The sequence below is a fragment of the Terrapene carolina genome, unplaced genomic scaffold, assembly GCF_002925995.2.
Source record: "Terrapene carolina triunguis isolate 2854851 unplaced genomic scaffold, T_m_triunguis-2.0 Scaffold233, whole genome shotgun sequence".
In the NCBI taxonomy this organism is placed as follows: Eukaryota; Metazoa; Chordata; order Testudines; family Emydidae; genus Terrapene; species Terrapene triunguis.
The window spans coordinates 12,042,478-12,068,615 of record NW_020664584.1 but is presented as its reverse complement, the minus strand read 5'-3'; the positions used below and the strand labels follow the sequence as shown (position 1 = coordinate 12,068,615).

Here is a 26,138-nt window from a genome sequence, read left to right as displayed (position 1 = left end):
TCCTTCCTGCTGCTGGAGAGGATGTCTTGAACAGCTGAAGAACAGGTCTATTCTAAAGCAGATGCCCATCCAAATACCATGCTCTGAGGTGGAGCGCCTATGGTTTGAGATGTCTGATCTTGCCGTTGCACTGGGTCAGCAGAGCGGGGAAGGTGGGGATAGGAACTGGTGGACGGGTTCACATGCAAAGGAGCTTGGGAAACCAGAATTGTCTGGACCAGCAAAGGGTGATCAAAATGACTGTTGCTCTGTCTCATCAAATCTTGTGGAGTACCTGAGATAGGAGGAGTAGAGGAGGGAAGGTGTAGCTGATTTGGTCTGACCGGGGTGTTGGAGAGCAATGCCCTGAGAGTGATGGCTGAGATCTTCCCTGGAGCAATACATGATGCATTTGTTGTTTATATGGAAAGCAAAGAGGTCTCTGGTTTGAATCCCCCATCAGGTGAATCTGTCATGAACTACCTAATCATGAAGTTCCCACTCATGGTCAATTGCAAAATGTCTGAGCGACTTCGTGAGCACATTCTGTGCCCATCAAAGATAGGCTGAGGACAAGAGGATCTGGTGAGTGATACGCTAGTTGCAGAGATTGACTGCTTCTGCACATACAGCAATCCATCTCGTGTCCCCCCGTCTGTTGATGTAGAAAACAGTGGTGGTGTTGTCTGACATGACGGGAACGGATGAACGGGAGAAAGGCTTGGCATGCTTTCCTTACATCTCGGAGTTCCAGGATATTGATATGCATCTTGGATTCTCAAAGAGACCACGTTCTCTGTCTCCTGTGATCGTACGCTCCCCGGCCTATGAAGGATGTGTCGGTGATGACTGTCTTGTCCGGAGAGGAAGGTAACACCTACACATATATGACATGGTCTGTCCACCACTGAAGGGATGAGAGCACCCAGTTCGGCACTGTCAGTATGAGGTCCACAGCATGACGTTTTGGCGAGTAAACGGTTTGGAGCCACATCTGGGTGCAATGAAGGTGGAGTCAAGCAAAGGTGGTCATGTATGTGCACAAAGCCATGTGGCCAAGAAGGAACAGGCAAGTCCTGGCTGGTACATAAGGATTGTTGACAATATGAGTTATGATTTCTCTCATTGCATGGAACCTGTTCCTCGGTAGGTAGGCCTTTTCTGTGACTGAATTGATGGTGGCCCCTATAAAGTCCAGGGATTGTATGGGGTCTAGGATTGATTTCACAACATTGATGCTGACTCCACGGGACGAAGGAAGGTCGAGTAACATGGAGGCTGAAACTTGGGCTTTGTGTCTGGACTTTATGTGTAGGAGCCAGTTGTCTAGATATAGAAACACTAAGATCCCGAAATGTCTGATATAGACCACTACAACGGAGAAAACCCTGGAAGCAGTGGCTCTTCTGAAGGGGAGTAACCTGGAAATGGTGAGTGCCGACTTCGAATCTCAGGAAGCATCTGTGGGCTGGATAGATATCGATGTGAAAATATGCGTCCTGCACATAGAGAGCTGTAAACCACATGACTTTTTCTAGGGATGGGATAATCACTGCCAATATGACCATACGAAACTTGAGTTTGTGGATGAAGCGATTGAGATGACGGAGGTCAAGAATTGGTCAAAACCTGCCTTTTTTCTTGGGTATCAGTTCCTTGATACTCCAGGGGGACATGTTCTACTGCTTCCTGTTGTAATAAGGAATGCACCTCTTGGGTGAGAATGCTGTTGTGAGAGTGGTCCCTGAAGAGGAGGCGGGGGTGGCTAGATGAGGTAGTGTGATGAATTTGATCACATAGCCATGGTGGATGACATTCAGCACCCATTTGTCCATTGTTATTGCACTCCAAGTTTGGAAAAAGAGTGCTAAATGACCCCAAAGTGGGTAGGGGTCGCGAGGTGGTAGGCAAGGTAGTTGGCCGTTCTCTAGGTGGTAACAGAAATATGTCTTGGATGGAGGTTGCAGCTGTGAGGTGGAAGCCTGTAAAGGGGGTCCCAAGAGGCATGATCTCTGGGTTTTCTGTCACTTCCTTGGTGGCTCATAAGGTCTCTGAGGACAGAATTGGGGGGACCTGTAGCATTGGGTAGGTGGTCGTGGTGTAATTTAAGCTTTGGGGCAGGAGTGTAGATGCCCAGGGAGCGACAGGTGGCTCTGGAGTCCTTGAGGGTATGTGGGGAATTGTCTGTCTTTTGATTAAAGAGATGGGATTCATCAAAGGGAAGGTCTTTGATAGTGTTTTATACCTTCCTAGGAAAACCAGAAGAGTGGAGCCAAGACTCCCTATGCATAATTATGACCCTAGCCATAGCCCTGGAGGAGCTATCTGCTGTGTCCAGCCTCAATTGGAGTGCTGTTCTGGCCACCAGCTCCCCTTCCTCAACAAACACCTGAAAACGAGTCTGGTCCTGCTGTGGGAGACTATCAGCAAATTCCTCAAATTTGCTGTAGTTCAGGAAGTTGTATTTGGCTAGTAAAGCCTGATAGTTCAAAATCCGGAACTGGAGACTGGATGAGGAAAAGGTCCAAACATTTGCCCTCGTTGTCAGATATTGTAGAACAAGGATGCTGTTGGCTGGCTTGTTCAGTCGCTACTTGCGCAACCATGGGGCGGGGGGGGGGAGGTGCAAAGAGAGAAACTTGGACCCCTTAGCCAGAATGTAGTAACTTCTTTCTGCCCCTTTGGGGGTAGGCATGCAGGTAGCTGGGGGTGTGCCATAATGTTCTGGCAGGCTCAAGAATGCTGTCATTAATAGGCAGTGCAACCCTAGTTGGTGCTGAGGATGATCCTAGTGGAGGATATCCAGGAGTTTATGCTGGGTGTCTTGGATTTCCTCCATGGGAATATAGAGTTCCCCTGCGACTTTGCACAGTAGCTCTTGAGCTGTCTGAAGTCATCTGGAGGTGAAGCGGATGCTGTAGTCACTGCCTCATCTGGAAAAGAGGAGGGAAATCTTGCTGATTCCGGCGGCACCCTCAGAGCTAGGCTAAGGGATACCTCCTCCTCTAACAGATCCGAGTGCCTGCTAGAAGGGGCCCTCAATGGGGAGGAAGGTGAAAATTCCCTTGTGGATCAGGCTAGTTCTGAGGGAGGGCATCAGGACCAGAGTCCGCAGTACGGCCCGGAGGTCGGATCCGGGGGATGTTGAGGTGGTCCCCATGGCATAGGGTACCGGTGGCTCCACGGGCGCCAAGACCGGGATGGCACATGCGGGTGGTACAATGCCAATAATCCCTCTCCAGTGTTCAATTTGTCGGAGGATGAGAAGGCAGAATCCAGTTCCATTGGAAGTACCATCGCAGCCAGTGGAAGAGGGTAAATCATCTGAGGGGTCCCACAGTGGGAGGCACATCACAAGGGGGAGAAATAATCTCCCTAGAGGTAGAAGGGCCTGGAAAAATGGGGTGATCCCGGTGCTGCTAAAGCAAATATGTTAAGAGGATCACACAGTTCCTGATCTCCCTGGTGTCAGAGGTACCCTCTCTTTACTAAGTGCCTTGGATCCCGCATCTTATGGCACACCAGGGCTGTCGATACCAATGGACCAGCACTCAGAACCGCCGAATCCCCCTGCTTGTGGGGCTTCTTGTCATGTCAATCGGGTTCTGTGTGCACACATCTCTGTGGCTCAAACTCGTGGAAGGAGTGTTCACTTTTTTCGCTTTTGAGGAAGACTTAGTCCCATGCTTTTGGGTTTGCTTCCTTACCTCCCTACTAGGCCTCGGCATGGAGTCCATGGGGTGTTACCACCGGAGCTGGATTCAGTAGCAGGAGGCACATAACTTGCAATTTCAGGCTGATGTACGGGGGGATGGTCCTCCAACCTGGGTCCGAGTGAGGCGAATTCCATGAGACGGAGAGCCTGGCCTTCTCGGGTACAGCTGGGGAAGGATTGGCAGATACTGCACCTAGACGTGACGTGAACTTCCCCCAAACAGTAGAGGCAGCTTTGGTGGCCGTTGCTTACCAAGAAGGATCATGGGCAGGAGGCACAGAGTTTGAAGCCCAGGGTCCTGGGCATAGTCCGGTACCCATACGGGGAAGGGACGGAAGGGAGGTAGAAAAACAAACCTGAGATCTGTGTATACTAAATACTACAAACTATGATAAAAACTACAGTACAACTGATAAAACTACTATAAAACTATGTACAATGATGTGTTTAAAGGTGCGTCAGATGAAGACACTTAAAAGTTTCAAACTGGACCACGCGTCGGTAAGAAGGAACTGGAGAAATGGTCGGTTCGCCCCGTGGCAAGCCAGGGTGCATGCGTGGACCAATGGACACTACTTTCAAATTTTCCAACTCCGGGCGCATGGTGCTCATGTGTAACCCGCAGTGGAATACAATAGGGAACATCACTCAAAGAAGCAGCTACACATTGCACCAGATCTACTCAATTTACACCCACATACCACATTTTGAGAGAAAATACCATGTATTTAAAAGATATCTGTCTATAATAAAAGGTTGCCCTGTCAAAGACAAATTTCAGCCAGAGCCCAATTTGAAGAGATTTCCTAATAAAAATGGATTAAAAAGCTCCAAAAAGTGACACAGAAAATTCTAAGGGAATAAAAGTAGGGCTGTCGATTAATCTTAGTTAACTCACATGATTAATTCAAAAAAATTAATCAAGATTAAAAAATTAATCGTGATTAATCGCACTGTTAAACAATAGAATACTAATTGAAATGTATTAAATATTTTGGGATGTTTTTCTACATTTTCAAATATTATTGAAACAACTATTACAACACAGATTACAAAGTGTACAGTGCTCACTTTATATTATTTTTGACTACAAGTATTTCCACTGTAAAAATAATAAACAAAAGAAATAGTATCTTTCAATTCACTTCATACAAGTACTGTAATGCAATCTCTTTATCGCGAAAGTGTAATTTACAAATGTAGATTTCTTTTGTTACATAACTGCACTCAAAAACAAAAAAATATAAAACTTTAGAGCCTACAAGTCCACTCAGTCCTACTTCTTGTTCAGCCAATTGCTAAGACAAACAAGTTTGTTTACATTTACAGGAGATACTGCTGCCTGCTTCTTATTTACAATGTCACCTGAAAGTGAGAACAGGCATTTGCATGGCACTTTTGGAGCAGGTGTTGCAAGGTATTTACGTGCCAGATATGCTAAACCAGGGTTCGGCAACCTTTCAGAAGTGGTGTGCCGAGTCTTCATTTATTCACTCTAATGTAAGATTTTTCGTGCCGGTAATACATTTTAATGTTTTTAGAAGGTCTCTTTCTATAATATATAACTAAACTGTTGTTGTATGTAAAGTAAATAAGGTTTTTAAAATGTTTAAGAAGCTTCATTTAAAATTAAATTAAAATGCAAAGCCCCCTGGACCGGTGGCCAGGACTCAGGCAGTATGAGGGCCACCGAAAATCAGCTCGCGTGCCGCCTTTGGCACACGTGCCATAGGTTGCCTACACCTGTGCTAAACATTTGTATGCCTCTTCATGCTTCGGCCACCATTCCGGAGGACATGCTTCCATGGTGATGATGCTCATTAAAAAAAAAAATGTGTTAATTAAATTTGTGACTGAACTCCTTGGGAGAGAATTGTATGTCTCCTGTTCTGTTTTTCCCGCATTCTGCCATTCTGACAGCTCTAAATAAAAGTTAATATTGTGAAGTTCACACCAATAGCCCACCACTTTTAGAGAAAAACAAAAAATTTTGATCCATTTTCAGCTCTATTTGGAATGCAAAACTAAATATATAATGTTGTAATCAGGTGGTTCCACAATAATTTTCTTGGAATAATAAATGGAATAAAATACATTTACTTTACAACTTTCCATATCTTGTGTGGTCTTCAATATGTCTTTGTTAACACTGAACATGCATTTTCCATATTTAGATTGTGTTATTTCTCATCCAGTGTTAATGATGGGACATGGACAGTCCAGGACTGTCCTACAACACAGAAGAAAAGTGCACCAACTTTCCAAAGGATCAGTCAGTCTTACCCCAACACAGCATGAAAGGAGCAGTCTGGAAACATTAGAAGGAAGAAGATGAATCATTTTTTTGCATGATGATGGGCAGTAGGGCATGCTGGGGAGGACTCCAAAGTCTGGATAATTGGGAGAAGCTGCAGATAAGGATTCAAAACTAAACTCTGAACCTTTGGAAGTTCTCCAGTTGTTATCCAATACATTTAATATTTAGCCTAAATCAACTTTCAATTCTACCTCAAGGATGTTTTTTCAGATACACTGCCCACTATCAAAGACACATCTCAATGAAATCAGCTTGAATGAAAGGCAAGGCCAATCCCAAAAAGTGTGGTTTGATTACTTTCTATGTGACATCACATTCAGAACATAAACAGTATGTTTCCTGTTAAAGCATTTCTAAATGTGAGTACTTCCTCTTCTACACTATTCTCCCGATTAAAAAAAAAAAAAAAAGAGTGAACACCAACACACACACACAGAGCGAGTAGAACTGAATTCCATCTCATTGCAAGTCCTGATTATAGTTACAAAAACGTGTGTAACTTTGTAAGAGTCAATTACCTTTTTGTCCAAGTTCTGTGCTTCAATCTCTAGACTGACAACTCTTGTGTCTTTAATCTCTTCTGCTGAAATCTGTGTCACAAGAATTTAAAGACAAATTAATTTCCAATGGCGCTTAGCTGACACTCAGGCACATGAAAGGGACTTTGCTTCTGGTTGTAAATATGTTTTCTTGCGCGCGCACACACGTCAAGTAACACAATTTAACACTGCCAAAAAGCAGACAAACTTTGAAATCAAATTACCCAAAGCTAATTAATTTAACCAACGAAATTTAACTCTACATAAAGTGACAAGTTCATTCATTATTTTAGGGTTATACACAAAGCACAGTTACCGTAATGGTGCCTTTTCCTGCTGGCTTTCCTTTCTTCAACTCCAAAGGCCGAGTGAGTGTTTTACTGGAAACAATCTAAAGCCAAATGAAGGCATACATAATTATGGAGTTAGACCCAGAAAACATGGTACCTCTTCAAGAGTAAATTTCCCCAAATCACCTAAGTGACTAAGTCCCTAAGTTCCATTTTCAAAAGTAACCTATACCCTTAGGAGCCTACGCATCACTGAAAGTCAATGGGACTTATGCTCCTAAATCACTAAGGCTTTTTGCAAATTTTACTTATCCTAAAGCTATACATTCTGAGGCTACAGTATTCCAGCTCTGACATCCATTGACATCCCATGAAATCTAATCCTTGCATTCCTTTCACCTCTAATTTTTGCCTCCCAATGACACCTTGAGACAATGATATTTTACTATAAGGATCCAAGAAATTCTAGACATAGAAAGAGGCTATTCAACAAGCCAGGTCCTTTTTTAATATATTTGAACCCCACTTTCCTACCCCTGGGTTGAACATCCAGCCCTCTGCTCCAGAAATGGAGGAGTAGAGGGGGTCTCCAATACTCATTCAATCTCTGCTGCAATCACCTTCCCTTTTCACACGAAGGAAACTAAACACAGAGAAGTAGCCCTGCTAGAGTTCTCCAATTACCCCATACTCATTTGTTAGATCATATTCCATGATGTTTGATGCTCTCTCCATTTTGAGCAATTTATAATAAGCCATCTCTATTTTCTGAACTTGGAAGTTTTAAGAATTTTTGTTCCAGATATCTGTTTTCCAGGACACATTCTTGTGCGATCATCAGAAATGTATGATTTAATCAGGATGGAAAACATTGTTTCTCCCATTGATTTAAAAGGGGCCTGCAAAGGATATCTAAAAATTAGGGCTGTTGATTAATTACAGGGGGGGAGGGATAGCTCAGTGGTTTGAGCATTGGCCTGCTAAATCCAGGGTTGAGAGTTCAATCCTTGAGGGGGCCATTTAGGGAGTTGGGGATTGGTCCTACTTTAAGTAGGGGGTTGGACTAGATGACCTCCTGAGGTCCCTTCTAACCCTGATATTCTATGATTCTAACTCACACAATTAACTCAAAAAAATCAATCAAGATTAATCTCAGTTTTAATCGCACTGTTAAACAATAGAATACCAATTGAAATTTATTAAATATTTTTGTATGTCTTTCTACATTTTCAAATATATTGATTTCTATTACAAGACAGAATATGTGTACAATGCTCACTTTATATTATTTTTATTACAAATATTTGTACTGTAAAAATGATAAAATAAATTATAGTTTTCAATTCACCTCATATAAGTACTGTAGTGCAATCTCTTTATTGTGAAAGTGTAACATACAAATGTAGATTTTTTTTTTTTGTTAAATAACTGCACTCAAAAACAAAACAATGTAAAACTTTAGAGCCTACAAGTCCACTCAGTCTTACTTCTTGTTCAACAAATCGCAAAGACAAACAAGTTACGGGAGATACTGCTGCCTACTTCTTATTTACAATGTCACCCTGAAAGTGAGAACAGGCATTCGCATGGCACTTTTGGAGCCAGCGTTGCAAGGTATTTACATGCCAGATATGCTAAACATTCGTATGCCTCTTCATGCTTCAGCCACCATTCCAGAGGACATGCTTCCATGCTGATTGCACTTTTTAAAAAAATGTGTTAATTAAAATTTGTGACTGAACTCCTTGGGAGAGAATTGTATGTCCCCTACTCTGTTTTACCTTCATTCTGCCATATATTTTAATGTTATAGCAGTCTCGGATGATGACCCAGGACACGTTTGTTTTAAGAATACTTTCACAGCAGATTTGACAAAACGCAAAGAAGGTACCAATGTGAGATTTCTAAAAATAGCTACAGCACTCGACTCAAGTTTTTAGAATCTGAACCGCTGTCCAAAATCTGAGCGGGACAGGGTATGGAGCATGCTTTCAGAAGTCTTAAAAGAGCAACGCTTGGATGTGGAAATTACAGAACCTGAACCCAAAAAAGAAAATCAACCCACTGCTGGTGGCATCTGACTCAGATGATGAAAATGAACATGCGTCAGTCCGCTCTGCTTTGGATCGTTACCAAGTGGAACCCGTCATCAGCATGGATGCATGTCCACTGGAATGGTGGTTGAAGCATAAAGGGACATATGAATCTTTAGCGCACCTGGCACGTAAATATCTTGTGACGCCAGGTACAACAGTGCCATGGGAATGCCTGTTCTCACTTTCAGGTGACATTGTAAACAAGAAGCGGGCAGCATTATCTCCTGCAAATTGTAACCAAACTTGTTTGTCATAGTGATTGGCTGAAGTAGGACTGAGTGGACGTGTAGGCTCTAAAGTTTTACATTGTTTTATTTTTTGTATATAATTCTACATTTGTAAGTTCAACTTTCATGATAAAGAGATTGCACTACAGTACTTGTGTTAGGTGAATTGAAAAATACTATTCCTTTTGTTTTTTTACAGTGCAAATATTTGTAATAAAAAATAAATATAAAGTGAGCACTGTACACTGTATTCTGTGTTGTAATTGAAACCAATATATTTGAAAATGTAAAAAACATCCCAAAATATTTTTAAAATATTGAATACCATTTATTTAACAGCGCAATTAATCGCGATTCATTTTTTTAATCGTTTGACAGCCCTACTAAAAATATTGGACTTGTGACCTTTATTTTTGCTTTATTATAACATAAAGAAAGCCTGAAAGGAGTTGTTTGTTTGGGATTTTAAGATTTTTTTTCTGCTTGTTCGGTACCAAAGAAAAAATTAGGAGTATCTTCTCCCCTGGTTTTGCTAGAGGACATGTTGGGGGTCACAGAACATGTACACTGTTAGCTCTCACACTTTAATGGAAAGAGCAGGAGTGTTTGGATTTTTAATTAAAGGTCTCCTCTCTTCAAAGTGTTAATCACTGAAGCTAAATAGGTGCTAAAAAAAATTAAAAAATAGTTTTTCACAGTCCGACTTAAAATCTCATCTCCTCTTCAGATGTAATCATTTCACTAGTTTTCCAGTCAGACAGAACATGAATTTCTAATTTAAAAAAATGCAGAAGACTATACTATAATAACTTTAAAACTTTCTTTAGGCAAAAGCCCAGCTTCCAACGTACCCCCTTCCATGGTTGGTCATCTTTAAACAAGACACTAAATGTAAAATCTTCTCTGCCAGCAGAGAGAGTGAAGACCATTATCGCAATTAAAATGTGCATTGAAACTCATGTACTGTACATATGAAAATACATAACTAAGCATCTCAGGCTATGTCTACCCTTAAAACACCTTAGCTGCTCTACTGTAGTGCTTCAATATAGACACTGCAGTGATGAGAGGGGTTCTTCTGTCGCTGTAAGAAATCCACCTCCCCAAGAGGCAGTAGCACTGTCTATTCTGGGTATTACATTGACTTAACTATCTCAGGAGTGTCTATTTTTCACGCCTGAAAGACGAAGCTATACCAATATAACTTTGCAGTGTAGACCAGCCCTAAGAAAGAGAGACTCTTCATTGAGGGCTAACCTCACAATAAGCTTCATTTTTTAAACTGTGCCCATTCAAGTTATTTAAATATAAACTAGGGGGTCGCACACTTTGCAAGTTCTATAGGGTGGGCTCACTGCACACACCTAGAAGTTCTTAAATCCCTCCATTCTCCCCACAAGCTCCTAGTGTGCCACCCTCCCATCCGCCCTCTAATCCAGGGACTCCCTGTAACTGCTCCCCTCCCTGCACACCAGGGCTCTGTGCATCCCCCATTTCCCTCCACTGGCAGTGGCTCTATGTTTTCCCCATACCAAGGACTGTGTGTGAAACCCCCATTCCAAGATCTTCTCTGCCAGATGCCCTGTGGGCTCCCCTTCCCCGCCTTATTTCTTCTCATCTTGTAGACAGAAAGAAAAGTCATTCAAGACGTCAACATGCAGTACTCTATTGGGAGGATGAACAGAGCTGAGATAGAGGTATTGTTATGCTGGAAGGTGGAACCAGTTGAAGGTGTGGCTCTGCTAAACAGATGCCAGAGGCTCCATGTGTTCCCCATTTTCCCCCTTCTATTTTTTCCCCCAAAAAATCAATCAGGTTCTGCCCACTGAAACCTACAACATGCCCTGAAATTTTGAACAGATCACAGTCAGCGTTCAAAAGTTATGTTACAGACAGACAGACGCTATCACAAACCCTGCCAAAAAAAAATAATTTCTTGTTTGAATGTAAAGAAAAGCTGAACACATTTTGCTCAAACTCTTTAAAAGAAACCAGCTTTGGGCTGCGAAGTTTCAATATCAAAGAACACACCTGAGCAAGTTACAAACAACTGATACTAATGTTTCAGAACAGCTCTTTCACTTGGCTTTAGGGAGAGTTGGCCAACCAGGATGTCACGTTGTAGAGGGAGCGTCAGAAAGACACCAGAACTGCTGTGTCTCTATGTTGCAGGCAGGGTAGATTGATTAAAATCTAAGCGATTTAAATCACGGATTCTAATCATGATTTAAATAATCAATTTTAATCTTGTTTTGCGTTTGTGCTTTGTAGTTATTTTCCTAAAAAAAAGGCTGATTCTCATTGGTTGGTACCATTAAAACATGCTGATACGGAACTACACATAGTCTTTCCGCCAAATCTGATGGTAATTCTTTTTGCTACTCAGAGGCATACAGTATATCTAGACACATTTATTCAGATTCTTAATTTTCATATATTTATATCATGTTAGAAATTGGTGAACAACACATTTCTTATTTAGTAGAGGATTAATTTTTTACTTGCATTTTGTGTCAAGCTGTATTTGGACAGAAATTGGAATTCAATTAAAATGTGAAAAAACAGCATTTTGAAATTATTAGTCAAATAAAACTACCTTAAATATGCTGGATACATAAGAAAAAAAGGAAGTTTATCAAAACACGTTTTGCACTTAAAACTAACTGATTTATGAAGCAAACGAAATATACTTAGTAAATTGAAAAAACAGTTACTCACCTTCTCGTAACTGTGTTCTTCGAGATGTGTGGCTCACGTCCATTCCAATTAGGTGTGTGCGCGCCACATGCACAGTCATCGGAAGGTTTTTCCCCTAGCAGCACCCATCAGGTCAGCTGTGGAGCCCCCTGGAGTGGCGCCTTCATACGGTGAATTTAGGTCCCTGCCCATCTGCTGCCTCTTCAGTCCCTTGCCGGATACTCCGACAGAGGGGAGACGGGGGGATTTGTAATGGACATGAGCAACACATCTTGAAGAACAAGTTACGAAAGGTAGGTAACCATTTTTTCTTCTTCGAGTGTTTGCTCATGTCGATTCCAATTAGGTGACTCCCAAGCCCTTGCCAGAAGGTGGGATCGGAGTTCATGGAATTGCTGACCGGAGCACCGCTCTGCCAAATGCTGCATCGTCTCTGGGTAATAGCGTAATGAGAGGTGAAAGTGTGAGCCGAGGACCACGTTGCCACCCTGCTTATCTCCTGGATCGGGACCTGGGCCAGGAATGCTGCCGAGGAGGCCTGCGCTCTTGTGTAATGTGCCGTTAGTTCAGGGGCTGCTACTTTTGCCAGATCATACCATGCCTGGATACAAGACATGATCCACGATGAAATCCTCTGTGATGAGACCGGAAGGCCCTTCATCCAGTCTGCAACTGCCACGAACAGCTGGTTTGACTTACGGAACGGCTTTGTACATTCAATGTAAAAGGCCAGCGCTCGAACGTCCAGGGAGCGTAGCCTTTCTTCTCGACTATCCACGTGAGGCTTTGGGTAAAAGATGGGTAGAAAAATGTCCTGATTGGCGTGGAATTGGGACACAACCTTTGGGAGAAAGGCTGGGTGAGGCCTACGTTACACCTTGTCCTTATAGAAAATAGTGTAAGGAGGGTCAGAGGTTAGGGCTTTAAACTCCGACACTCTCCTTGCTGATGTAATGGCAACTAGGAATGTCATCTTCCATGACAGGTAGAGCAGTGAACAAGTCGCCAGGGGTTCAAATGGGGGCCCCATTAGTCTGGAAAGGACCAGGTTGAGATCCCACGCTGGGATAGGTTGTTTAATCTGCGGTTACAGCTTGTCCAGATCTTTCAGGACTGACCATTGTGTTGGCGAAGACAGAACGGCTTGCCACTCCTGGGTAGAAGGCAAAGATGGCTGCCATAGATGATTCCAAGAGGCCCTGCTGTTTTAAATGCAGTAGGTAGTCTAGGATAAGCGGTATGGGAGCCTGCATCGGAGGAGCACGACCTTAGAACACCAGATTGCAAACCTTTTCCAATTGGCCAGGTAGGTAGCTCTGCTGGAGGGTTTCCTGCTACCTAGTAGGACCTCCCTAACCGGCTCAGAGCACATGAGCTCCATCGGGTTTAGCCGTGAAGATTCCAAGCGGTAAGGTGCAGAGACTCGAGGTTGGGATGATGAAGATGACTGTGGTCTTGGGTGATCAGGGGCAATGCGATTGGGGTGTCCACTGACAGCTCCGGGAGCGTGGTGTACCAGCGCTGGCTAGGCCAACCCAGTGCTACCAGTATGACCACTGCCTTGTCCCTGCGGATCTTGCGCTGAACACTGGGGATGAGCGGAACCGGTGGGAACATGTACAACAGATGGTCCATCCAAGGAAGGAGAAATGCATTCCCTAGAAAGCTCAGGCTGTGATTCCAGAAGGAACAGAATCAGGGGCCTTTTCTGTTGCTCTTCGTGGCAAGCAGGTCGATTTGGAGAACTCCCCACCTTTGGAAAATGTTGTGCACCACGTCCGGGCGGATAGACCACTCATGATTGTGGAAGAACCTGCTGAGGTAGTCCGCCAACTCATTCTGAGAAACTGGGAGGTAAAATGCTTCCAGGTGAATGGAGTGGGCTATGCAGAAGTCCCACAGCTTGTGGGCTTCCCGACACAGGGGAGAAGAACGAGCACCCTGCTTGTTTATGTAAAACATAGCAATTGTGTTGTCTGTCATGACCCCCACGCACTTCCCTTGCAATTGGGCCTGGAAGGCTTGACACGCCAGTCAGACCACTCTCAACTCCTTGACATTGATGTGGAGTGAAAGCTCATCCTGCAACCAGAGACCTTGGGTCTGGAGTTCTCCCAGGTGAGCGCCCCATCCCAACGCTGATGCATCTGTCAAGAGGAACAGAAAGGGCTGGGGTTTGTTGAAGGGGACTCCCTTGCACACCTCCTGTGGGTTGAGCCACCAGTGGACAGATTCGAGAATCAGCACCAGGCGGGTGACCACCTTGTCCAGGCTGTTGCGCCCCGGACGGTAGGTGGACGCCAGCCAAGCTTGGAGAAACCTTAGTCTCACGTGCTGTACCACATACGTACATGCTGCCATGTGGCCAAGGAGCCTCAAGCAACCCCTTGTTGTGGTAGTAGGGTACCGCCTGAAGCTTTGTATGATGTCTGTCATTGACCAAAAGCGAGCCTCTGGCAGGGATGCCCTAGCCTGGCCTGAGTCCAACACTGCTCCGATAAAATCTATCCTCTGTGTCAGTGTAGCGGGGCGGTCACCCCGCTCCGGCTAAGAAGGGGTTAAGAGCCAGCCCTTGGAGAGGGCCGGGGCAGGGAGGAATGGCTAGGCTGATTGGGGAAACAGCCACAGCTGAGGCCACGCCCCAATCAGGCCACAGCTGGCCCTATAAAAGGGCTGTGAGCCAGGAGCTTGCACACAGTCTCTCTCTCTAGCTGTGGATTGAGAAGGGCCTTGCTGCTTGGGAGCACAGCAGGGTACCTAGAGTGGAGCAGGGCTGGGGAAAGGCCAGAGGAGCTGGGGAGCTCCAGGCTGGAAAACCCCCGGGCTGCAGGCCTTGGTAAAGGCCAGGAAGAGTACTGGGTTTGCAGAGGTGCAGACCAGGGTAGGCAAAGGCAGCAGGTCCAAACCCCCCTTGCCAATGATGAGGGGATTACAGACTGCAGTCTGCCCCAGTGAGTGGCGGCTAGGTGGTGACTGGCAGTAGCCACTGAGGCAAGGTGGGTATAGAGAGTTGGGGGTTCCCCTGGGAGGGGACACCCAAAGTGTGGGGACACTGCCAGGCAGCAGCACCCCAAGGCAAAGGCAAGGGGTCCAGGAGGGACATGAGGGCCAGCGACAGGCGAGAAATCAGCCGGCCTGCAGAGGGCGCTCCGGAGCTGGAGAGCTAATTCCCTGGACGACCAGCAGGAGGCGCCGCACCGGTGAGTCGTCGCCTCGCTACAGTTGGGTATAGGGTTGATTTGTGCTTGTTGAGCAGCAAACCCAACCTGTCGAAGGTGGAACTTACGAAGCTGACTTGTCACTCCACTTCGTCCCTGGAATGCCCCCTGAGCAGCCAGTCGTTGAGGTACAGGTAAACCTGCACCTGCCTCCGGTGTAGGAAGGTGGTTATGACTGACATGCACTTGAACACTCATGGGGCCGTTCACAGGCCAAAGGGGAGGACTGTAAATTGGTAATGACTGTGATTGACCACAAACCTGAGGAACCATCTGTGGGCAGGAATTATAGAGATGTGGAAATACGCGTCCTTGAGGTCGAGGGCGGTGTACCAGTCTCTCGGATCCAGAGAGGGAATAATCATGCTTAGAGAGACCATGCGGAACCTCAACTTTCTCATTAAACTGTTGGGGCCTCGCAGGTGAAGGATGGTTCTGAGACCCCCCTTAGCTTTGGGGATTAGGAAATAATAGGAACAGAATCCCTTGCCCCTTAGCTCCTGAGGAACCTCCTCCACTGCTCCCGTGGCGAGGAGAGTTTGGATCTCCTGCATGAGATGCTTGTGAGAAGGGTCCCTGAAGAGGGATGGGGAAGGGGACTGGGAAAGAGGGGAAGGGCAGAATTGGAGAGAATATCTCATTTCCACCATGCAAAGGACCCAGCTATCTGAATCTGTGCCCAAGCACAATAGAAGTGGGACAGACGGTTGAGAAAACGGGGAGAAGGATCCAGTGTGCAGGCTGGTGTGTCGCCCCCGGGCATGCCTTCAAAAGGCTTGCTTAGAGCCTGACGATGGCCTTGTCAAGCCCTGGCCCGGCAGAGGATGGGGAGGCTTGCACCTGCCATTCCTGTCCTGCTTCCTGGAGAAGTCCTGCCTGGGCCGGAGGGTTAGAAACGCTGTGGGGGCTGTGACTTAAAATGTTTCCGCTGGGTGGCAGGGGTATGCATGCCCAACGATTTCAGCGTCACCCGCAAATCTTTTAGGCTGTGAAGCCTGGAGTATGTTTGCTTCACAAATAGGCCCATGCTATCAAAGGGCAGGTCCTGAATAGTTTGTTGGACTACTTGAAGACCGGTTGCCTGGAGCCAGGAGCTCCTTCTCATGTCTATACCAGAGGACATGGTCCGCGTGGCCAAGTCCACAGCATCCAGTGAGGCCTGTAAAGAGGTCCGTGCCACCACCTTGCCCTCATCCACTATCGCCACAAACTCGGCTCTAGAATCTGCTGGCACAAGCTCCTTGAATTTCATCATGGATTCCCACGAATTAAAATTTTATCTGATGAGGATTGCTTGCTGGTGAGCAATCCTCAGCTGGATCCCTCTGGTCAAGTAGACCTTCCAGCCAAAGAGGTCCATCTTTTTGGAGTCTTTCGACTTGGGAGTTGGGCCCTGTTGTCCCTGTCTCTCTCTCTCTCGTTTACTGCCACCACCACAAGTGAGCAGGACTGCGGGTGAGAGAATAAGTACTCGTACCCTTTAGTGGGTACGAAATAGTTCCTCTCCATGCCCTTTGGTGTTGGGGTGATACAGGCAGGGGTTTGCCACAGAGATTTTGTAGTGGCTGAATGGTCTTTATGAGGGGCAGTGCTATCCTGGATGGCCCTTCAGGGTTTAAAATGTCTACCATTGGGTCCTCTGACTCGACCACCTCCTCAGCCTGGAGCGCCATATTGTGGGCAATACTGCACAGCGGGTCCTGCTGTGTCCTCTTAGCAATAGGGGGCGGCCCGGAGGAGGAAGACCCTGACACTGTTTCGTCTGGCGATGCCGACGAAGCTAGAGGCAGCACGAGGCCCTCATGGCCCTCCGGCTCCCTGGAGTCGTCCTGCTTGGCACCATGACTCTCTGTGCCGACCGCAGCCTCGGTGCAGTAGTGGGTGCAGGAGCTGGACCCGGCTCTGCACCGCAAACGGACACTGTCTTGGAGCCCCAAGGTGTGGGGTGGTCCCTGACTGGCGGAGGTGCACGTCCTTCTGAGGCCACAGACTGGGAACCCCTGTAGACTGTGCCCTGGGCCTGGTGGTAGGCCCACAGGGTCCAAAATGGCCACTGTGTAGGTCCCTGCCCCTGCGCCTGGCACAGCACCTCCTAGCATCCTGCCTGTGCCTGCGCCAATCTGACTGGTGCCGACTGTCTCTCGAATAGTAGGACTCCGCTTCCAAGTCCGATGACTGAGACCTGGAGCGCGAAGACCACGGCGGTGCCGAGCAGGATGGTGCCGGAGAGCGGTGCCATGTGGTCGGTGCCGGAGAGTGGTGCCATGTGGTCGGAGTTGGGGAAAGGTGCTGCTGGGCCAGTGTCAGGGAACGGTGCTGCGGACAGCAATGCCTCGGGGAAGGTGGATGCCTCATAATAGCAGGTTTGCCTCTAGATGGTGCCATGCACTGCGGCGCAGGAGGCCCATCCCAGCTGGCGGGGGACTGTGGAGCCATCATGGCAATCAAATCCCTTGTGGCCTCGAAAGTGTCTGGGGTGGAAGGGAGTTATAGCTCCTTCACCTGGCACTCATGGTCAGGAGAGTCCACTGGCACCAGACTCGACAGCCCCTTGCGGGATCCGAAGTCAACAGTGCTGGTGCCTGTGTTGATGGTGCTGGGCGCTCCTGCGCAGATGCACTCCAGCAGCATTGTCCAACCTGGCAGCTCTTGGTGCGGACGAGAGCCCCTTGTCGGTTTTCTTATGCTGCTTATGTGGCACCGGGGACTGTGAGTGGTGCCGCGCTGCTTCTACAGGCTTTGGTGCAGTGGTGCACCGGTGCCGAGGGTCTCTATGGCCAGAGTCCTTCCTCAGCACTGTAACACACACAGAGGCCAGAGCACTCCACAAGGATGTGCTCGGTGCCTGATCCTGCCAGCTCGGGGCTGGTTGGGGACAATGGTCTTCCATCAGGATCTGCCTCAGCCTGAAGTCCCGTTCTTTCTTTGTCCTTGGGCAGAACCCTTTACAAATCTTACACCGGTCTGTTTGGTGCACCTCCCCCAGACACTTGAGGCAAGAGTCATGGGGGTTGCCCATTGCCATAGGCTTGTGCCAGGTTCTGCAGGGTTTAAATCCTTTGGATTGAGGCATGCCCCAAAGCCCAAAGGGAGAAAGGAAGGATTTGGGGTGGGAGAAACCCCCACTCCTACTTACACTAACTAGTTATAACTATAACTACAGAAGTGGCTATGAAAACTGTGAAACTATGAAGACTAGGGGAAGCACTTGCGAAAGCAAGCAACTGCAGCTCTAACGACCGTCACTGGCGATAAGAAGGAACTGAAGAGGCAGCGGGTCGGCAGGGACCTATATTCACTGCCATGAAAGCTCCACTCCAGGGGGCTCCACAGCCAACCTGACTGGTGCTGCTAGGGAAAAACCTTCCAAAGACTGTGCACATATACCTAATTGGAACTGACATGAGCAAGCACTCAAAGAGGAACTGATTATTTCTGGTCACCATGCCCTTCAAGGTTTTAGAACTAATAGATCTCATCCTCTCATACCTTGTTTTTATTCATAGATTGGAAGAGGGAAACAAGCTTTTCTATCAACTCCCAGTCAGTTACTCAAGTGTGAATGAACTGAACTAGCTGAATAAACTGAAATGAAGAAGAGTTTTAAAGAGTTTGAAAAGAGGCTGCTGCTGTCGAAAGCTAGTTTTATATTCAACAAACTCTCGTTTCAGGTGCTTAGCCAGTGACTTCCTGAAGATCAACAGCTAGAATTTCTTTAAAATTTCAGCAGCAAACATGTACTTCTTGAACATTAATTTTTAAATTTAAATTATTTTAACACATTATAGTAAAGTCAGGCCTTAATATAGGTTGTTATAATTTCATATTTAATTTTAATTAGGCTTATTTTTAGAAAGAAAATTTATGTAATTTAAATTACATACGACTTTTTAAAATAATTTTTTATCCACTCTGCTTGCCAAAAGATCCTACATTAATAGAAAGAACTCTGCTGCACACAGTGTGAAAGATCCTAAAGGTACTTTGGATGCCAAAGCTATGTCTACAGTATGGAGACTATACTGACATAGCTATGTCAGCATAGCAATGCCAGCATAAACCTGTAGTGTAGACGCAGTCTACATGGATGGAAGACGGTTTAGGGGACTAGTGTAGGAATACCACCTTCCCAAACAACAGCAGCTACGTTGACGAGAGCATTCCTGTCAAAACAGCTGCATCTACGCTGGAGGTTAGGCTGGCATAGCTTGTTCACAGCCCTGACCAACACAGTTATGTCAACCTAACTTTTAAGCACAGACCAAGCCTAAATATAGTGACAGCAGCAGAGCCAGCCCTAGGAGTCAGAGATCCACTCAGTACCATTCTAAATGGAATGAAAGAAATACTGTATTTCAAAGGTTACTCTTTGAAAATACAATGGCTGAGAGAACTCCAAGCCACTTCAGACTTAAGCTAGTGGCACACACTCTTTTTCTAAGGCCTGTCCTACTTTAAATTAAGTTGACATAGCTACGGCTGAAAAATGCACACTCTGGAATGACTTAGCTATGCTGACCTAAGGCCTGGTGTAGATGGAGCTAGGTGGACAGGCGGTAGTCATCTATCTACTGCTGCTAGGTGGATTACCTACAGCAACAGAAAACCCCCTTTTGTTACATTCGGAAACGTCTACACTACTGTGCTACAGCAGCATAGCTACAGTGCCGTAGCCGTGCCACTATAGCACCCATAATGTAGACATGGCCTATATAAGATCAGTTGAAAGGATTAAATTCTTTCACCTCAAGTATGCCAAAGCTTCTGACACCTAAGTTTCTCCTGTTTTCAGATTTAAACCTACATATATCACAACTTTGCAGAACATTAGAGATGAAATTTCTGGAAGTACCTGTCCCAGTGTACACTCAACCCCTCCAAGATAATCATCATCATTTAAATCATAGGACTTGTTATCGATATCATATACACCAAACTTCAGCTTCTGCACTTTCTCAAAGTAATAATCAACGAGCAGCTTCTTGGAGAATTCAGGCTTCTGGCAGTTCTTTATCTTTTCAGTTCGATCCAACTATGCAAAGAAAGAGATGGAGATGATCACTATATATAAACATATTAACCACAATTCCCACAAAACTCTTTATATCCCTCACCCCCAAACACTTCTTCACTGGCCTTTATATGCACCATATCTGAGGATCCAGGCTGCTAAATCTAGCCACTGCCACAGAGCCTGCTGACAGCTCTGCAACTTTGTACTCCCCGAATGTTAATAAAGAAACTATATAATCAATTATCATAGGGCTAGCCATGTTAGTCTGGATCTGTAAAAAGCGACAAAGAGTCCTGTGGCACCTTATAGACCTTATGACACATCTGACGAAGTGGGTATTCACCCACAAAAGCTTATGCTCCAATACGTCTATTAGTCTATAAGGTGCCACAGGACTCTTTCTCCCTATATAATCAATGGCCACTAAATTTGGCTTAGAGATAATCTGAAATTGAGGAAAAAAGCCACTGACATACTATGGACAAATTATTTGGTGGCCTCAAAGTGCAGCCACCAACTCTTGCTCACATTTTTTCCTCAAATATTTAATTAGCTTTAGGAAAACAAATAAATATGCATATCCATATCACTGTAATTTATTCATTGCAAGCTGCTAAGTCTGCTGTGAAAAGTGATATTAACAAACATACAAGTATCACTTTTCACAGCAGACTTACTCAGCCCCACAAGTCTGGGGACAAATTAAGCCCTGGATGGGGGATTAGGGGAGGCAGTAGGGGCCAGGGACAACGGGAATGGTGGTTTGGCAGCAGGGGGCTGGAGCCTGAAGCCCCGCGGGGGACGGAACCCAAAGCCACGTGGCCGGAGCCTGAACCCAGATCCTGCCTCTCCGCCACCCCACGGGCTGAAGCTAAAAGCCTGAGCCCCACCACCCCTGGAAAGGTGGGGAACTCACCGACTGCCTGTTCCTCCAGCATTGTGCCCCAGCTGTCTCCAGAGGGGGGCAGTGCCCAACCCCTGCTGGAAGCCCCAGCAACCAACACCAAGGCTGTGCATCTTTCTAGGAGCACCGAGGGGGAGGGGCCACTGCTCCCTCTTCCCTCCCCCATCACAGCCCAGGAGGCTGTGGCCCCAAGAAAAGCCCCTGGTGGCCGCATTTGAGAAACGCTGTACTATGTGCTGATTGCCCACCTCACAGGGGAAAAGCAGCAGCACATGGCACATCCTAACAGAAAAACAAACATTCCTGTTGTTTCTTCAAGTTAATAAGCAAACGATTCTTACTCTATCACACTTGAGAGACATGAACTTTAAGAGTCACAAAATTTTTGACCAAATATTAATTTGTAAATATTTGCAGCATTTAATTAAGCAAATTATGCAATTACTAGGAAGAATAACAAGTGCAAATATTTACAGTTAGGTCATGTTCTGAAAATACATATTTCTGTATGATAATACAAAACTGGAGATTATAGACTACTTTTTACCTCTGCCCATTGATCACCTCCCACATTTTGAAGTAAGACACACAGAGGGTCAGATTTTGAACCAACATCTTTGTCAATGAGATTCTCACAGGATATGGCCAATTCCACCTTAGTCACACACTGAGCCATCTGCAGAAAAGAGTTCAGACAAGGAATAAATTCAAATGTTGATAAAGTACTTATCAATAAAACCACATCCCTCACATTCATAACAGTGACACATAGCAAGCCACACAGCACAGCAAACAGAACCTAAGTAGGGTAAATACACCTCAGCTAGAGGATGCTTGGGATTTTAGAAGGGGACAAAGCTCTCAAGTTGATTCTCAATTCCAGTGTTTATATTCTGGGTATTTGTAAAACAAGGATTCCATTTAATTCTTGAAAATTGTACACAAGGCTTGAAATACACAGCCATTTAGAAAGATTAATTTAGGAAGTCCGGAATACACACTTTAACACACTTAAAACTTCCTTCACCAAATAATGGCACTCCACCAGAGAAGTAGATGGCATCATGGAACAGACCACCCAAATACCCCGAGAGAATCTGCCTGAACTCCCTCCATTGCACATCCCTAGTTCTCATCTACGACCCCACAGCGAAACCCATACAGGGTATCATTAAACAGTTACAATCCATACTCAATGGGGATCACATCCTGATAGAAATCTTTCCTGAACTCCCTCTTCTGGCCTTCAAACAAACCCCCAACTTCACCAAGCTCATCATCAGAAACAAGCTCCCCATGGAGCAGGACACCCCAACTCAAAGAGGCACCAGACCCTGCCAGAACAGATAAAAAACCTCCAGACATATCTCCACTGCTACAATGTTCACTACCCCACACAACACACCTTTCAACATTCCTGGGTCCTACACATGCCTATCACAAAACTGCCATGGGTGCACAGGTTCAGTGCTTTGAAACCACTCTGAATAGTGTTGCCAACTTTCTAATTGCACAAAACCGAACATACTTGCCTCGCCCCCTGCCCTGAAGCCCCACTCCTGCCCCGCCCCTTCTCTGAGGCCTCGCCCACACTCACTCCAGCCCCCCTCCCTCCGTCGCTCGCTCTCCCCCACCCTCGCTCACTTTCACTGGGCTGAGGCAGGAGTTCGGGAGCAAGTGAGGGCTCCAATTGAGGGTGCGGACTCCGGGGTAGGGCCAGAAATGAGGGGTTCAGGGTGCGGGAGGGGGCTACAGGCTGGGGCAGGGGATGACGGTTCCAGCTGGAGGTGCAGGCTGTGGGGTGGAACTGGGGATGAGGCATTTGGGGTGCAGGATTGGGCTCCAGGCTGGGGCCAATGGGTTTGGAGTGCAGGAGCAGGCTCAGGGCTGGGGCAGAGGGTTGAGGTGTGGGAGGGGGTGCAGGCTCCAGATGGGAATGCGGGTTCTGGGGTGGGGCCGGCAATGAGGGGTTTGGGGGGCAGGAGGAGGCTCAGGGCTGGGACCCAGGGGTTTGGAGTGGGGGAGGGTGCTCAGGGCTGAGGGTTGGAGTGAGGGAGGGGGTGAGGGCTCTGGGAGGGAATCTGGGTGCGGGAGGAGGCTGGGGTAGGGGTGCAGGAGGGGGTTGGCGAAGGGGATTAGGGTGCGGGCTCTGGAAGGGGGCTCAGGGCTGGGGTAGGGGTCTGGGGTGAGGGAGTGGGGTCTGGGAGGAAATTAAGGTGCAGGAGGGGGTTCCGACCTAGGGCAGGGGGGTTGGGGTACAGACTGCGGCTGGGTGGCACTTACCACAGGCTGCTCCGGGTGGGTGGCGTAGCGGGGCTAAGGCAGTCTCCCTGCCTGACCTGGCTCCGGGCTGCTCCTAGAAGCGGCCAGCGTGTCCGACTCCTAGACACAGGGGCGATCAGGTGGCTCTGCACAGCGCGTGCTACCCATGCCTGCAGGCGCCACTCCCGTAGCTCCAATTGGCTGCAGTTCTCGAGCAATGGGAGCTGTGGAGCCAGCGCTACACGGAGCTTCCCTGATCGCTTTTGCGCCTAGGGGCCGCACATGCCTGCCACTTCCGGGGAGTGCACAGAGCCAGGGCAGGCAGGGAGCCTGCCTTAGTCCTGCTGTACTGCCGACCAGACTTTTAACGGCCCGGTCAGCAGTGCTGACTGGAGCGGTCAAGCTCTCTTTTTGACCGGGCGTTCTGGTCGAAAACCTGGCAACCCTAACTCTGAATGATGTTCAGACAGGACCCTCTTGTAGTGAGACGATGCCTCAGGGCACACTCTCACTAGGGCAAGCCTCCTTGGCTTCAGCGCCTTCTGGGTCTGACCTGATGCTGTGAGCTCCCCACAGTGAGCCCACCTGAACAGGAGACCTGGGGAAGCCTTACGTGCCTCCAAAGAGGCCATGCACCCTCAACTTCCACAGTGACAGCAGTGACTCTCAGCCAGTGTTGTAAACCAGAAGGTTTATTAGTTGTCTGGAATATAGCGCAGAACAGTTCTTGTTAGCGCAGAAAGATTCAGCAAAGTCCATCTTGGGGAGACCCAGACCCCTAGGCTCCTCCCGTCCCGAGTCCCAAACAGGAGACTGATCAGCGTCTAGCAGCGCCTCAGTCATGCCCAGTTGCCCCACCTCCATCCTTTGTCTCTTTCCCAGCAAATTGGTCACCTGGCCTCCACCTCTCTCTTTGTTTTCCCATGCATTGCAGCCGGCTGGCTTCTTGCAGAGGATCAGCCCTGGCCATCAGTTGCCAGGACACAGACTGTCTGGTCATTGTCTGGGCCCAGGCAGTTAGAGTGCAGTCACACCTGCTCTCTAGGGGTCTCTGCAACGATCACACATCGTTGTCCCACTACCTAGATACTTGTGCAACACACAAGGGAAACTGAGGCACCACAACATTCATTCAAAACATTAAGAAAATTCCCATTTTGTCAGTGGCGTACCTCATTCAGTACACTAAATGCCCCAACAACCACCATGTGAGTGAAATGAGACAGTCACTATGCTCTCAAATGAATTCACGCAGAAAAATGATGAGACATAAACACCATTATCACCCAAGTGTGAACATTTTTCATAAAACAATCACTCCATACCTGACCTCTCAGTCCTTAGCCTCAAAGGAAACCTGTATAACACCTTCAAAAGCTGAACTTGTATTCATAACTCAGCTAGACACCAAAAACCATGAACTTAAGACATTGGATTTATGGCTCTGTACAACTACCTGTAACCCACTAACCCTCCTTTGTCCTATGACTCTAGAGATGTTAATTGCACACTTCGCATGAATCATTTCTTGCAACATGTGTTAACTCCTTTTCTGTTCCATCCTAGTATTTAGATGCGACACTGAGGCCTTGTCTACACTAAACGTAAGCTGCCTTACGTCGACCAAACTGTGTAAGCATCTACACTAAAACGTCCCTTCCGCCGATGTAACTCACCCACTATACTGACTTAATAACTCCACCTCTGTGAGCGCTTAAGTCGATGTAGTTAGGGGGTGTGTAGACACTGCGTTATTTACATTGCTTGTTACCACCCGGAGCCCCACTGCTCAGGGGCTCCGGCTGCTAGTGCCCCACTTAAATGGGTACAAGCACTCCTGGTGAGGATGCGCACCACTGACAGAAAGAGCGTAGTGTGGACACAAAGAGCCAATTTAATTACTGCAGTAGCTGTATGTCAGCCTAACTTAAGTCAACTTAATTCTGTAGTGTAGACATGCCCACATGTAGTACCTCTCCTAGACCCAAAGAGCTCTATGTAAGCTTGCCTCTTTCACCAACAGAAGATGGCCCAATAAAAAAAATTACCTCACCCCCCTTGTCTCTCTAATCTATTAATTTGGCAGGAATGAAAATTAACAAGGTAGTGAACGGACCAACGGAGTGGCGTTGCAACAGAATATTTTAATATATAAATTTCAGAACAAGAGTTTCCTTACTTTAAAAATGACAGTAAATATAATTTGTATTAATTGATAACTCGGTTTGGATCCAGTAACAGATCCTGCAGACAACCACTGCATTCTCTAAGAAAATAAAAGCAACTTTATCGATCAGACCTAAATCTTCAAGAGAAAAACCTGGTGTATCACAGTAAAACTACAGGTTACTAAATATATTTTCACCACAAGCACTAAAATAGAAATGTCTCAATATTTTATTCAACAAAATATTATTTTGTAAACAAACAAAAACATTGAATGCAATGGCTAGCTAGGATTAACATAGGCAGATTTTTTTAAATTTGACAATTTCATGTCTTGTAAATACAGTCTAAAGACAAAGTGATCTACAGCTAATCTTAAAAGTTTACAACCAAAATTCTGCTAGCAATCTTTTTAAAATCTCTTATACTGTCACTGATAAAGAAAATCTATAGACAATACAATGTTTAAAGTAAAGGAATAAATATAATTTAAAAGCAAATATCCCCTTGTCTGAGATTATTTATTTTAAATTCACGTACCAGGCTTATTCACGTTCCTCCTGAAAAAAAAGGAGAAAGACAATCCTCTACCTATGGATGCTTCTGAATCTTTTTCCACCCCAGAGTTCACATTTTTTCTGATGTTGCTCTGTTACTAAGAGCTCTCAGATGTGTGTGTGTGGACAAGTTTAATTTAGTCAAAGCTAATATTTT

At 46.3% G+C, this 26,138-nt stretch overlaps 1 protein-coding gene across 5 annotated transcripts in view; it reads right to left on the bottom strand.

Annotated features, from left to right (window-relative positions):
- Window positions 1-26,138, bottom strand: part of CPNE1 (copine 1) — a 93,561-nt gene that overhangs the window by 25,503 nt on the left and 41,920 nt on the right. For all 5 annotated transcript variants that reach the window (XM_026656784.2, XM_026656782.2, XM_024206227.2 and 2 more), the window contains exons 2-5: window positions 21,544-21,672; window positions 19,931-20,110; window positions 6,867-6,941; window positions 6,530-6,601 (exon numbers count right to left, since the gene is read on the bottom strand). In XM_026656784.2, the coding sequence (XP_026512569.1) occupies window positions 6,530-6,601; window positions 6,867-6,941; window positions 19,931-20,110; window positions 21,544-21,672 (456 nt within the window). The remainder of the gene's footprint in view (window positions 1-6,529; window positions 6,602-6,866; window positions 6,942-19,930; window positions 20,111-21,543; window positions 21,673-26,138) is intronic.